The sequence below is a fragment of the Numenius arquata genome, chromosome 11 (assembly GCF_964106895.1).
Source record: "Numenius arquata chromosome 11, bNumArq3.hap1.1, whole genome shotgun sequence".
Taxonomy (NCBI): domain Eukaryota; kingdom Metazoa; phylum Chordata; class Aves; order Charadriiformes; family Scolopacidae; genus Numenius; species Numenius arquata.
In genome coordinates, this window is record NC_133586.1 from 11,990,512 (window position 1) to 12,005,720 (window position 15,209).

The window sequence follows — 15,209 nt, forward strand, 5'->3', positions numbered from 1 at the left end:
ATTCACAAAAAAACTTCATTCATAAAAGCCGGCGGCGGCCGGGGCTGCGGCGGGGCCCGGCGCGGTGGGGGCGGCTCGGCCGCTGCGGAGCTGCTGCCCCGCGGCAATGCGGGAAACAGCGCCGGAGGCGCAGGAATACTCAGTTGTTTCTGGATTATGGTGCTGAAGGACTTTCCAGCAAGAATTAGCGAGACTGACGCCGAGAGCTGCCGGCGCTCTTCTGTATTTTCCTTAAAATCCTGGGTTTGTGCCTGACGGCGGGGCGGGAGCGTCGCCGCGCAGGGATGCTCTTCGCGTCTGGGGCAGCCGACGATGGAAATGCAGAGAGCTGGGCACCTTACGGGGTTCCTGCCGGTCTGAAAATGTGTTTGAGCTTGTAGCTCTTTTGCTCGGCTTTGTGTGGAATATGCTTGAGCTTTCGCTGCAGCCAGGACTCCGCGGTTAACGATGCTACAACTGTGAGTCTTCAGAGCTAGGTGGGATTTAGTGCCTGGCTTGAGGCAGGTTTGGATAGCCGCTCTTCAGCTCAAGCTGCTGTACCCCTGATGTGCTTTCCCATATGCTGCTCTTATTACTGCTTACAAAATACCAGATGTCCATGCAGTTTTAAGCCTTGTCCATTGAGGAAAATAAGCCACTCGAGAGGCAGTCAGCGAAAATATCCGATAGGTTTCTGTTTTTAAAATTGTTTGATTTGCTTGATTTCCATATAATTTATCAACAAGAGCCAATTTATGCAAGAGTATCCAGTTACAGAACTGCCAAGGCTATGAGAGAACGCAGCCAGCAGAGCCTCGGTGGACACGTCCTGTATGTAGGGTTATTCAGACATCCAGGAATGCTGCACAGAGCTAAGTACAGCCGATTCAGGAATGATTCAGTAACATCCCTAGACGAAGGTACACAAAATACATCTTTTAACATCAAAGGTTCTTCCTCCTCTTCCCATTCTTCAACGCCTAATTTACTGACGGAAGATGTCTCCTTGGGGCCACAGGACACCTGCACCACCCTGTGCACGCTGATCCCCCGGATGGCTAACATTAAACTCGCCAACCCGTCAAATCTGCCAGGCCTGAAAAGCTTCTGTCTGGGAACGAAAGAGGTGCCAAGAATTAAACTCACGGAGTGCGTTACCATCCCGAGCAGCCCAACCTCCCCCGAAATCAGCTGCCTCTCGGCATCTTATCCACAGCCTGACCTGGACAAGCTGCCCCTAACCCCAAAGCCAGCAGGTGACTGTGCCGTGCGGGGAGCTGAGGAGGCCGCTCCTGCGGGCAGTCAGGACAGGAGCGTTGCCCAGAGCAGTGAAAGTGTGGGGGAGCCAGGAACAACCTACGGCGTGCGGGTGAGTACTTCTCACAAGGTTTCCATTCACTGACAAAGCAAACCGCGCAGGTGGCTGCAGGGTGACCTCTGTGTTCCCACTCCTGGAGCCAGGGCCCCAAACCACTGACTTCCTGTGTATTTCCTGTCTCCTGACATACATAGGGCTGTGGTGGCAAACTGAGAGAGTTGAAAGGACCGCAGCTGTTCCCAGAGGTAACACAACATCCATTTCCAAAAGACTATCTTTAGACTCTCTGAGGAGTGCAGCTCAGCTGCAATTCAAACAGGGGTTGCTCTGACCTGAAATGCATGTTGGAGGGAGCAGGAGGCCCACAAAAATGGTTTCCCATCCCTCGCGGAGCAGCTCACAGGCACTAGGTGCACGCTGGCCCACACCACTGATGTATTTGTCATAGAGATTGTGGGAGAGCTGCTGCTGGGACTGCTGCTGCTGCCCAGAGCACCTCTGCCCTGGGAGGTTAGTGGGCAGGATGCAAAAGCCACCCTCCTCGCTTGGTGCTGTGTCTGATGTTCTTGGTAATACTGATATACAGAAAACATTGCACGTTTCTTCAGAAGACACCCTGAAATAGCCTTTCTGGGTATTTTTCATGTTGTAGACTGGGGTTGGTGTGTTCTAATTAGCTGTCAGTGGCCAAGAGGAGACCATGCCTCCTGGCCTCGGTGCTTTTACCATCTCCAATCCTGCCACATTTGGGAGCTTTCTAATTTTCTTTTCCTCTCTGGACTTTATCTATTCTGTGGCCAGAGCTTGCTGCTTGCTAGCCGTTGCTTCCTTGTCTACGGTCTGACCCTGCACATTTTAGTGCTTATGCTTCACCTGTCAAAAGCACTCCCTGGCTAAAACTGCCCGTTGCTTGCATGGAGGGAGCCAGTGCAGACCACGGGGAAATGGCAGAGAAAGCAGTGTAAACCTGCTTCAGAAATACTCATGTAATGGCCGGGCTGGCCAAGGGATCCTGTAGTTCTCACAGCCCTCGTGCCTGTCCCTGACATATAAGGGGGACCACAGGAGCAAGCTGTCTGAGGGGTTATTAATCAGAATCTACTCCTCCAAGTGGGCTGCAGGCAGGGTGCTAAGAGTGTGTGTGTGTGTAAGCTCTCAGGTTGGCGTACAGGAGGTATGTAAATGTGCCAGAAGGAGTAAAAAAGCCATAAGCAATGCAAAATTTGTGCCTCCCATGTGATGATTTGCAAGCAGGAGAGAATAAAGAAATGTGCAAGGCCAAGAAAAATAAATCAATCCCTTTCCAAATGCAGCAGGAGAGCAGGCAGATTAGAGGGAAGAGCAACATGGGGAAATAGCCACGTTCACCTTTCCCCAAGCAGGATGAGGTGCCTGCCTAGCATCCAGCAGTGGTGGCATGGCTGGTTTTATGGAACATTGGCTGAAAGATGATGATGTCCCAGCACAGTACGGGCCACTGTGAGCAGAGCCGCAGGAGGCCTCAGGACATTCACCTGGGGTGCAGCAGTGGAGCTTGTGATGAAGGCTTTGAGGTACCTATGGAGACTCAAATACTGAAATGCTAATGCCAGAGGCACACTTAAATAATTCAGTTTCTGGCATGGGGAGGAGAGGATGAAGGGCAGGGGGAATTTCCTGGGTTTCTGTTGTGGCCGAGGGCTGAGAGCAGAGGCACTGAGGTGTCACACACTGGGGAACACATGAGCAAGGAAGGCAGAAGAAAGAGCAAAAAAAGAGAAGGACTTGATGGGAAAGTCATGTGAAGTGGGGAAGGGCTCATCCCTTCCTGTTGCTCCCCAGGTTGTATGGTTTTCTGCTAGTCTTTCTGGAAGTCACCCTGTTTCATGGGGAGTCTCTCTGAAGGGGGGGTTGCTCGCAGGAGCCTCCCAGTGCAATGGGGAAACATTGTTTCCCTGCATCTCTCCTGCATCTCCCCACTCCTGTTGCTCCCATGGCGTGGACCTGCAGAAGCCAGCCCCAGGAGAGCTGCAAGAGTGCTGCTAACGTGGACCAAAATGTGTCCTGCCCAAACTCTTGCTGTTTTTTTTAACCAGCCCCTTTAATAACAAGCAGGTCAGTAAATAAGCAGCCTGGGGGTTTTGGGGCCTCAGCATCAGAGCATGGGCAAGGAGCTTGTTTCCCTGGGGACCACGAGGCTACTCTGGGAGCTGGTGATGAAGCCTCAGCTGGGCTGGGAAGCAGCTGGGGCTCAAGGCTGCAGTGCGGAGGGAGTGTGGTGTGGTGGGATGGTCTCGTCCGCAGGCAAAGCGGGGCTGAGGGGCCGGGCAGCTGCAGGAGCTGCTCCCAGTCCTTTGCCCAGTCCTTTCTCCAGTACCTTCCCCCTCATCCTGGTCCTGGCTTTTCTTCCTGTGGCTTTTGAAGACACCCACTGTCCCCACGCAGCTTCTTACACCCTGTTAGGGATTGCTGAGATCTCCCCAGAGACCATCTGAGGAGGAAAGCCAGATCTATGTTACTGGGATTGCTGCTGCCGGAAATCTTTGGCCTTAAAAGCTTAATTGGAGTCTGAAGAGGATTTGGCACTTCCGTGGAGAGGATCCACAGTTATTTTAGAGAGGCAATAACATAGTGAAGTAATGAAATGCCTTAGGGCAGAAGCTGTCCCCTGTGGAGTGAGGCAGACATTTTCTTTCTTGGGTTGGTTTAAGAAGAGGTGATGCTGGGCTCATTGCACCTCCCTGGGAGGCAGCCACAGCTGTGCATGGCTGGCAGTGACAGGTCACCTGTGTCATGGCCGGGTGTCACCTGGGCTCTGGTGAGGAAGCTGAGACCCGTAACAGCCCCTGTTCCCCCGAGATGCTTGTGCAAATAACAAAGAGCCCAAATATTAATATTTTAATAGAAGCCTGGACAGATTGGGACATGTATATATATTTAATCAATTGTTAGTCTCTAGAGTAAAAGGAGCTTGACTGCTACTAATGGAGGGGTTCAGAATGATGTAAAGCACGTCCTAAAAGAGTGCATGTGGGCACCTGTCCCCTGAGCAGTCCATGGAGACTGCGACAGGTCAGGCTGGGGAACCTGCTCCCTTGCCTGGTGCCCAGAAGCTGCCAGGATCCCTCTCGTGCTCAGGGCAGGGAAATACTGCAATTGTTTCAGCTGCAGCCTCTTCCCTGGTGTGCGCCACCCCGACACTGCAGCCGGAGAGCTGCTCTGGCCTCAGCCCCCTCAGCACCCTGCATCGCCCGTTGTAAATAACTAACTACATGTGTAGGCGCAGCTGGGGCTCTCGCAGGAAGGAGATGGGCTGTAGTGGGTCACGGCTTCAGAGCCGCAGCTGTGAATTGTGAGCTGGGGGCTTGGGCCTGTGGGGTGCTGGGGAAGTGCTTGCTCCGCTGGACACATTTTTAGGCCATTTTCTTTGTCACAGCTGGGAGCATGGGGACAGGGCAGTTTGAACCAATTCTTTTGGAGCCCTGGCCTGAGTACGGTGCTGCGGAAAATGGCTTTTCAGCACAAAACTAAAAAGACAAGCAAATGCATGTATATATATCTTTACACACAGGTGTGTACCTGTGTGTATATACATATATAAAAAATTACAAACTTTTCTCTGAGTTTTTCTCAAAATTTATTTAAAAATTGAAAACTCATGAATGAAAGGGTCAGACTTTCTCAGGAAAATTTCCATTTAGCAAAAGCCACATCTTGCTACACCTCAGGGAAGAGGCTGTGCTGTTTGGGCAGGAGGAGCGGGACAGACCAAGGGCCTTTCTATCTACACCACTGCTGCTACTGGGAGGAGGATGAGACCAGGGCAAGCATGTGAGATGAGGTCTTCTGGCACTTGCCATCCCCAGAAAATAGCAGCTCAGGGGCTTAGGCTAGCACTGGAAAAAATAGTGGGTTTTTTTTGTGTGTGTGCTTAATGGTCTTCAGTGGGCTTTTTTATTCTGTGAAGGTGTCCAGACTGTTTTCCAGCCTGTTCTGCCCGGGTTTTGTGCTCTCTTGCAGGTTCCGTGGGGGTACCCACGCCTGTGGTGGTGTGTGGCTTTTGCTATGGGCTGCCTTTGCCTCCCCTTGGGAGGGATGGGAGAGCAGACTCTGCCAGCTTTGCTTTTGGCTCTAAAGGGGTTGGTGTTTGCTGGAGGAAGCCAGCATGGTTCACGTGGAGGAATGAGCCGGTCAGATCTCCTGCAGGGTGCAAACGTGGGCCAAAGCTCTTCATTAGCAGCCTCACTGATAGCTGCTAGTGGAGTTATGTAGCACCAACCTCAGCCCAGTAAAATGTGCCTGTGTGTTTCAGGATGAGCAGCCGAGCTGGTCGGCAGCGTGGCACAATCTGTGAGCTGACAGGAACACAGTGTCGCTGCCAGAGTAGCTGTGGCAGTCTCTGCTTCCCAGTGGACAAGGGGCTTTTCCGCTCCAAAGCCACCACAGGCAGCCTCTAAGGAAGGCCTGAGAAAAATTCCCCACCAAAACTACAGTGACCTGTGCATCGCTCCTTCCCTGCATCCCTGGCTGGCTCCCAGTGCTGTCTGTGGAGGGAGGCCAGTGCTTCACCTTCCTGCCAGGGTGAAAGCGCGGGGCATCTCAAATCAGGGGTTGCAACACATGAGAGTGTGACCCTGAGCCTGGCAGCCAGGCACAGGGAGGGCAGGGCCGTGGCTGTTACAGGCAAAAGTCATTTTTCCTTGATGTAAAAGGCAAAGGCCTATCTCCCTATAACTCCAGTGCTATTGTCCTGCCGCATTCCAGCGGCTGCTGCTCGCTTCTGCCCAGTCTCCCTTCCGGCCAGATCCACCGCAAGCTAGAGGGTAGTTACTCAAGCAAATCAAAGTGAAACTCTCCTTCTGCTCTGCAGCCGCCTGCCCTGTGTGGCAGAGAGCTATGCCCCCCCCCCGGCAGTCCTTGCCTGCAAGGGAGGAGGGTGGTGGGAAGCTCAGAAAGGGGTTTGCCCTCACTTTGAAAGCACCTTGTTAAAGCAGGGCTGGGAAAAGGAATGCTTGTATGGGAGTCAGCTCCCCGCTGTGCTCATGTGAGCCCAGTACTGCTCAGGCAGCTGTGTTATGTTTTTAGGAAATTTGAACCTAGTCTCACATATGTTTGGGCAGAGGCGGTTTTGCAGCAGCATGTTACCTGACTGCCTCTGCGAGCAAATCCCGTCCCTTGGATTCATTGTTAGTTGGCCATGGGATCTGTAGGAGCTGCTCTTGGCATTACGCATGAATTAATGCCTGTTAACTAATAGGTAAAATTGCAAGGCTGCAGCTGTGTTGTTTAGTTAGGAGCTCTATGTGCTGCTCCCCGTATCATTCCTGCGGGTGAATCACTGGCTGTCATTCACGCTGGAGCTGGAGCCACTAACTGCATTATGGCAGGGAATGAAATGAGACGTGGGTCTGGATTAGAGGGTGCCTGAAAAGCTTATTCACACGGGCCCTGCCTAGCGCCTTCACATCTCCTCCCACACAGTCCCTCATCCTGTTCACAGTCACTCTCCATCATCTCTTGTAAACAGATGAGAAAAGACGTGTGCATCTTCAGTAACTGCCCTTTTCTACCTCCACCTCCCCACCATCCCAGCGGCGTGGGGAAAGGGCAGCCAGCCCCAGATCACCCTCCACATTCTAAGCCCAAAAGATGAAGCTCCCCCAGTGCTGACGCTCCCCAAAGCCCTTTGCAGGGAGACAGGGGACAGTTTTTCTCACATCACTGTTAGAGGAGCCATTCTCTTTCCAGCAGGAGCCAGTGAGCCCTCTCCCTCTCCCCCTGCTGCCGACAGATCAGTGGGTTCAGCATCTGCTTTTATTGGTGATGTCAAGGCTTTAGTGCTTGGCTTGTTTCAGTATTGGCATTTTATTTTTCTGTAAGTAGTTGAATTTTGCAGTTATACCTGTCCTTGTTGCCCTGGGCTGGTTACAGCACCCTTGTGCCTGTGTCCAGCCTACCCCAGCTTCCCCTTAGCAGCTCAGTGAAGCCAAGCCAGGCTCCTCTTCACAGGGCTTTGGAAGATGAACCCCATTCCTTGGTCACCACCTTTGAACCCTACACATCACTATGGCCATGTTCCAAAAACAGCTAATGGATAGCCTGGGTTCCTTGCAGGGCAGGTGGGTCTTGGCACACCGTGGCCATGCTGGGGGCAGGTTTGCACGCTGCTATGGCTGCCTCTCTCAGGTGCTGCAGGAGGGCACCTGTGGCTGCTGCCCTGCCAATGCTTCAGCTTCACCCTTCCTGCAGCAGGAAAGCTGGAGCTGGCCTCAACCGTGCATTCCCAGATGAGCCCCCAGCTTTTTGTGGGAGCTGCTGTTTGGGCTATACAGGATGGGGAGCCTGAACTGGAGTCTGGGTGCAGGAGAAGTCTCTGAGACAGGCGTTGCCTTTGTCTCCTGCCATCCCCTTTCTCTGGTACACTGCTTGTGCTGCTCATTGGACTCAGCTACGGAGGGGTTAATCTTTTTCTTGTTTATTTGTTAATTATTTTTTCTTCCTCAGAGAGTGTCTTTTGTTTTCTTGAATAGGCTTCTGGTATCCCATTGTCCTTTTATGTGCTCCATGGGCTTCTCCCCAGCTCTGTGACCCCAACTTCCTCAGTCCCAGTCCCGCAGCGTCCCCCAGCCCAGGGCTCTGCTGGTTCTCTCTACCCTCCTACTGAGATGTGAAGGTTCAGCCATTACTAACTGTGCTGGTTTAGATAACCAACAGCAGCTAAAATAAATGAGGGATGCAGTGAGGTGCCATGTTAATGCACTTCCCTACTCGGGCTTTTAAAGAAAAAAAAAAAAAGGTCTTTTGTGAATCATTGATAAGTTCAGCTTCACTCAGGGTCACTTATGCAAAAACCTAATATTGATTTTTCATTTTTGCTTAGAGTAGCTTCCCACGCATCTGTTCAGGATGCAATGGGGACTCACTTATCAGCATATGACTCACCTACTCCTCTAAATCTTTCTTTTCTCAAGGATGGAGGAGCAGCCAACCAGCTCACAGGATGCTTGACCTTACACTGTAGGATCAGAGGTCTCCGCTGTGCTACAAGCTGAGGCTCTGGACATATTTTCCATGTTTGCTTTGTTCCCATTAAGCAGGAATATCTTTAACAAGTAAGATAGCTCTCAGAGTCCTTTACAAAGTCATTAAATGTTCATTAGGGAAGCAGTTCTGCTAACCCTTCAGATTCTTATTGATGTCCTTCCAGGGCTCTGACCTAATTCTGGAGTTCTCCCAAGGGTTACATTGCTATCTGGAAAGAAACCAAAATAGGGATAATACAATTGTTGTGGAATCCCCGCTTGACTGCACACATACGTTCTCTTTTTAACACACACATTCATCTCTAAAAGATCTGAATCAGAGACCTAAATCCAACCTCCTCTGAATGGCCCAGCAGAAAAATCGATAAATACAGTACGTTTCTCTGGACAGAGAGTGCTTCCTCCATCCATTCAGAACAAGAGGACAGAGCATGCATGTCCCTGCCTGGGACTGCCAGGCTCACAGAGGCTTTGCCTTTCTGCAGAAGAGGTCTGCACAGACAGGCTGTCACTGCAGCCCATGGGCACTGTGTGAGCACTGCGGGATGCTCCCCAAAGCCCTTCTTCCTCTGGGAAAATTCATTGTGGAAGAGAGGATGCAAACTGAGAGACCCAGACCTATGCCAGCCTTGTGAAATGGAGATGTTGGAGCACTTCAACAGCAGAGAGATGGATATAACAGCAATGCTGAAAGAATTAGTAAGATATTCTTTGGGAGAGGTAAACTCAGTGGATAGACTTAGCCTAGCACACTTCATTGAGATGAAAATGTTCCATAGGTTTGTACATAACATCAAAGGACTGACACGCAGTCCATGTCTTGATGTTTCTGAAAATTAGTCCTATGCAAATCCCAAACGAGTATAGAGAAAGCCCCCAGCTCTGCCCCATAAAACAGAAGTGTGGGAGTCAGCCTCTAATTTAAAGCAGGTCAGTTTATAGTACAGGCTCTTAAGAGCTGTTGCTATGAGCTGGAATTGCAGCTCTGCCTCCTTCATCTTCTACAGAGCTTATTTGTCATCAGACGCGCAGCAGCATGGAGCCAGTGGTTTTCCTCATGCCTAATAATGCCTCCTGCTGCTCTGAAGGGACGTTCAGTTCTTCTGCATGGAGGCTTTGTGTGCATTAGTCCCGTAAGGCTTCCAGAGCCCCTCTGCTCTGGTGCAGTTTCCCTCCAACATTCATCTGTTCCTCCCAGCTCAGTGCCACAGGCTGATCAGTGAGAGTAAGCAGAATTGGAAAAAAGGAATGACTGGATTTTGTGTCCCCAGAATGCTTTACCTTTTTTTTTTTGTGCTATGTTGTTGAAGCCACTGGTATCTTTATTGCTCTTCTCTACACTTTCCAGTAAAACAAGATCTATTTAGGAAGAAGCTTTAGGATGGCTGATTTGATTTTTCCATTTAGACTGTGGTTCTGCATATACTTAGTGGACTGAAATCACATTTGTTTCCTTCTGTGATCCTCCTCTTACCTCCTCTGTGTGCTAGATATTAACATAGTTCTTTCCCTCTGTCTCTCTCTTTTCCCTAGTACATGGGCTGTATTGAAGTGCTGCAGTCAATGAGGTCCCTGGACTTCAGCACGCGAACGCAAGTCACCAGGTAGGTGGTATCAAACTGAAATTCAGCCCAAGAATGAAAATGTGGAGTGCTAATTTCTGCATAAAGCCAAGGGTGCATGCCAAGCTCTGAGACAATTTTGAATAGGAGTTTGCATGTTTTGTTTTGTTTTTTCCCAAGCGATGATTTGAATTATTTGATCATTACAATAGGCTATTTGCATTGGAAAATGAACTGTTTCAGCCACAGAACTAATTTTTCTCCCAGTTTTTGTTCCGGATGCAGAGAGCCTCCCCCTGCAGTCACAGCACGGTGCAGACATCCCCAGCTAGCCGGGTCCGGGCAGCAGCCAGGCTGTGCTGGGGCTCAGCGCTGCCAGCACAGCTTCTCCAGGGCACCGGCTCGATCTGCTGGTGCTGCTGTGGCTGCGAGTGGCCAAGGTGGCGAGCCTGGATGCTCACTGGCCTCTCTGCTGCGCCGCTTCCCACCCGGCGCAGAAGGTGCCATCAGTCCCTCAATCTAGCAAGGTCATCTAATGAATTTTTATCAGATGTATGACATTGCTTGGCCCCGTCTGCACCAAGGCCAGGCTCAGCTGGAAGCGGCGTCACAAGGAAAGCATGTTGAAATACAACCATTTCCACTGTACTGCAGGCCTAAGTCTCCAGGCTGCAAATCAGAAAAAGATGAATATTTTGCTCTCAGATACGACTGAATGTCGTTTAAATGTGAAATATTTTGTGGTCTTTTGAGAAATTTGCAACTTGTGTTGCAGACTGCTGCCAGTTGCTGGATGTAGATTATTCATATACGCACCTGTGGGGTTGTTGAAATGTCCTGTCAGGAACAGAAAAGCCCAGTTTTATTTTTACGTTTATTCTTATCAGCGTGGGAGTGTTTGAGTTTTCGAAAGAAGCACCCTTGTTCCAGCTCAGAGTGCTGTGTGCTGCTGGGATGTGCTCACGGTCCAGCAGCCAGGACTAACGCTCTGCTGGGCAGCCCCAGCAGCCACCCAGCATCCTGGCACCTCCACAGGCTTTTTGGAGAGGTGGGTGGGTGCAGAGTATTTTGGTCCGGCCTTAGGCCTGTTCCCTCCTCCCCTCAGCTATTCTCCTGGCATGGTTCATACTGAGGATGCCAGGAGTGTGGCTGAGGCTTCCTGCGCCTGCCCAACTCTTCCTTCCTGCTGGTGGGTGATTTACAGATGCTCTTTTGCTTCCTCAAGTGTTCATATCAAAGAAATCCTGGAGAAAGGAAAGGAACGTGAAGAGATAAGTGTTACATTTTTACCTATTGGCTCCCAGACTTATCAACTAAAAGGAAGAATCTGAAAAACTTGAGTCCTTAAATGCCTATATACCGCACTTGAAAGCTGCCCGATTTGTTTTATATTCATAATCAGTGGTTGTTGACATTTACAATCAGCATAAGCACGCACTCACCCAGTTCCTGCATGTGGATATGAAGAAGTGCTGGAGATACAAATACACTTCCCTCAGCCTAGTTGTTTACCGATCAGAAAGAGCCACGTAGTACACTTAGCCCAAAGCAATGAGTGTTCAGACCAAGCCACTGTATTCTTCAACAGCCTCAGCCAGAGAGCCAGGTTATCTCCTGTTTGCAAGACACGGAGTATATTCGCTGCTACACTTACAAAACAGAGCTTTGGATGGTTTGTCTGGAAAATAATGAATATGAATTGCTGTGGGACAAGAGCTTGCCAACTTAAATTTGGCCCAGATAGTACGGTTTTGTTAACCGGAGCTATGTGAAAACTTAACAATGGAAATATTTCCATCACCTAAAAAAGAAATGCCACTGCTGACCTTAACGGGCTCTTTTGTGCACGAGAAATTCAAAACTTAAACTGTTTGCAAACTGAATGCTGAAGTGCTGAGCTCATGCATGCAAACTTTAAAGTTCGATTGATTACGAGCTGACTGGAGCGAAGATAACATTGATTATTCCCCTATTGTTCTCCCAGGGGAGTAAGTTTAGAGACAGCATGCACAATGCACCAACCAAGGAGTTATTGGAAATGCTCCTATTTTAATCATCTCTGTTATTTGTACTGGGGGTAAAAAATTTTTTTACTCTGATGGCATTTCACTAAACAAAGAGGCATCTTCTGATTTAGAGTGTTGTAAATTATGTCTGCTCCCGGTCTTGCTATATGTATATTTGCATTCTTAGTCTCCTGATCTCTAAAATTAAAGATATTATTTACCTACCTCACCTGAATGTAGGAAAGATCAACAAACTTGTGTTTGCCAAAGTGCCTTGAGGAGCCAAAAGAGATGAGCGTGGAGGATTTATTTTCTAGTTTCTTGCTGGACTTGCATTTTCAGAGTCACTTAGCAGGCACAGGGCTGGGGAAGGCAGACCATTGCCTCTCCAGCGCTATGAATGCCCATGGGGTGCAGAGATGCTGAATGGCAGCAGCGCAGCAAGAGAAGGGCCAGGCACTGAGATGCTCTCCAGCCTCGGCAGTTGTGTGGTGAGGAGACTGGCAGAGGAGATTTGGCTGCAGCAGTTTTCCAGGTCTCTGCCATGCCTGCCTGTGACCCAATTCATGTGCTCTTAGGACATCCCTCCCATTTTGCAGAAATTTGTGATCCCAGATTCCCTGTAGATGACGAGTAATACCAAGAAATAGCAAGGAGAGTAACAGGTTCCTCTGCTTGAGGGGCTTTGGATTTTTTGAATGGTCACCCATAAACACGCTGTGCTTGCTGTTCTCAGTAACTGATGTGTTCAAGTTGTTGCCCCAGTTCTGTGGCTGGACCCTGATGTGCACTCCCTTGTCCAGCCCTTCAGCTCTTTCCCTCTTACATGTCTCCCACTTCTGTTAAATCAAGCTGATTATTAGTCATTATGTTTGGGCATTTATGGGAAAAGGGATTTTGTATCCCAGATTGGGGCATTAACTTGCAGACTTGAAATTGGTCGGGCAGTGAAGGGCATCTGAAATGAGCTGCTGGGGAGGGCTGGGGGAAGAAGGCTGACTTTGTTTGAAAGATTAATTTCAACTTTGTTGAGACACACAATCCCTTTCTGTTAGATAGTGTAGGCAGAGCCCTAGATGCTTAAAAGCAAATCTTCAACAGCATACTTACTTGCTTACATCAGCCCATCTCTCGTCTTTTACTCTCATTTGGGGGAACAATAAACAAAGCAGCTCACTGTTGCTGCCAGCGCGCCGCTCTCCTGCATGCTCTCAGAGGAGCATCTGCCATGGGTTTAGCTCCAGAGTTGCAGACATGGAGAAAACCTGTAGACTGTACAGCTGAGCTGAGCTAAGGGCTTATGGATGCCAAAAATGGGGCTGTCCTTGTCACCCCCTCCTGCCCTAGTACTTGCTGAGCCCTTGCTGAGTGGGTGCAACTCGGCTGGGCGGCTGGCTGCTAACCCACCGGGCAGAGGCAGCAGTGCCCTGGGGGGCTGCACTGGGCTTTTTGGGGAGCAAGCAAACATTCCTGGTGCTGCCGGCTCCCACAGCACCCAGCCACGTGGGGGCTGTGGAACATTCCCAGTTCAGTGTGTCTCAGCCCAGGTGGTAGGGAGCTGCCTACAGCAGGAGCCTCTGTGTCCCAGTCAAGGAGGAATGGTCCTCCTTCTCCATCCCTGTCTTACCTCCCAGATCCCACAGAACTGCCCCCAGGGAACTGTGCCAGCCTTGATCCTCACTGAGTTGCTGCCCAGCAGAATAACCCCAGTAAACTCCCCCTGCAATGGATGGGAATCTGCTGGGGCCATGAGCAGGACCTCTGGCTCTGTGGTAGGTCTGCTGCTGGTGACAGCCCAGGGGACCAAAGGGCTTAGAGTAATATTTTTCAGGATGGCAAGAAGAGCTGACCCAAATCTCTTCCATTCACTATGGAAAGTGAAAACTGTGTCAATGAAACAATGACCAGTTCATGTAATTGTGTGGGCACTGCAGGACTGACAGACAGTGATTCCACTTCAAATGGCAGAAGATGCCCGAGGAGTTGAGGAGCAAGATTTTCTTTGCCTTAACTACAAGAACAATTTAAATTCCTCACAGCTCTCCCGATTTCAGTCTGTGGCTCCCAGGGTTGAGAAGAGCTGCTGCAGAGTACACAAGTGAAGTTATCTCATTCAGGGTGATTTAAAAGAAAGAAATAACAAACCCCAAAGTTTGTTTTGGGGTTTGCTTTTGGATGAATGACAAGAAGGAGAGAAAGAAAAAGCAGCAACATGACTGGAATAACAAGGCCACATTTTCTGCTACTGCCTCAGATTTGGAAGATATCAAATGGACAAGCAAATGCCAGAACCCGTAAGGTTGCACATTCGTCTAGATTCAAGCTGATTAACTACATGACCTATGCACAGGTATATGCCATCCGGCAGATCTAAAAGCAGAGACTTCCCCAAGCAAGTGCTTGAAAATGAGTGGCTGTAAGAATGAATTAATAGCATATTTCCAGGAAGAAAACACACATACAGTAAATCCTATTTCAGTTTATCATGGACATAACCAGAATTTATTTTCTGCTTGCCCCATGGAAAAGACTGAAGGTTAGAAGTGTTCCAGTTGTAGCAGCAAAGTGTTACCAAACTGCTGCTTTTCACATCTTTGAAATAATATTAGAGAAGGTTTGTTAGATCATCTGGAAAACCACCCAGAGGTATGCAGCAAGAAATGTCTGTGAGAAGATGATTTCATCTACTAAAGAGAGGTAATATAAACTATTAAGTAGAAACGATTTGCCTACTTTTTGTTCCCGTTTGCTGAACAAGTGCTTCAGAGCGTGGTGAAGTGGGCAGTGACCACACTGGCTTGTACAAGAGCAGGGTCCATTGTTGGCAGCTTTGCCTTTAAGTCCTCATTCCACATGGACTGCCTGAACTCATTTGTCACCAAAATAGATGAGTTCCCTGTTTTTCCAATTTGTTCTGTATCTGGTTTTCTTTCTAGGTAGAGCTAGACTTGAAGGCTCCCAGTAGCCTTAATGTCTTGGCTCTCATTTTAATTTCCTTTAATATTGAATGAGAAGATGAGCTCTCATTTTCCAAGCTGATTATTGGAATCTGCAAGATCATCCTGCAGGATGCCTTTCCCATTTATGGTTTTTTTTTTAGTTTTGGCTTTTCTCGTGGTAACACCCAAATAAAACAGGAGCTAAACATGAAGGATATCAGGAAATTGCTTCAAAAGCATATTTTCAGCTGTGCAGGGGGAAGTGCTTTAGAAGGCTAAAAAAAGGCAATGTTTAAAAGGCTGTGTTTCTGACCCATGTTGTGTGGCCCTTGATGCTCCTCCTCTTCCCTGCTGTTCTCACTCAACATATGAATTACATTTTA

At 49.2% G+C, this 15,209-nt stretch overlaps 1 protein-coding gene across 1 annotated transcript in view; it reads left to right on the forward strand.

Moving 5' to 3' along the window:
• SHC4 (SHC adaptor protein 4) overlaps positions 1 to 15,209 on the forward strand; it is a 34,155-nt gene continuing 18,946 nt past the window's right edge. The window contains exons 1-2 of the mRNA XM_074155758.1: positions 1 to 1,348; positions 9,853 to 9,923. Of these exons, the coding sequence (XP_074011859.1) occupies positions 770 to 1,348; positions 9,853 to 9,923 (650 nt within the window). The 5' untranslated portion in view covers positions 1 to 769. The remainder of the gene's footprint in view (positions 1,349 to 9,852; positions 9,924 to 15,209) is intronic.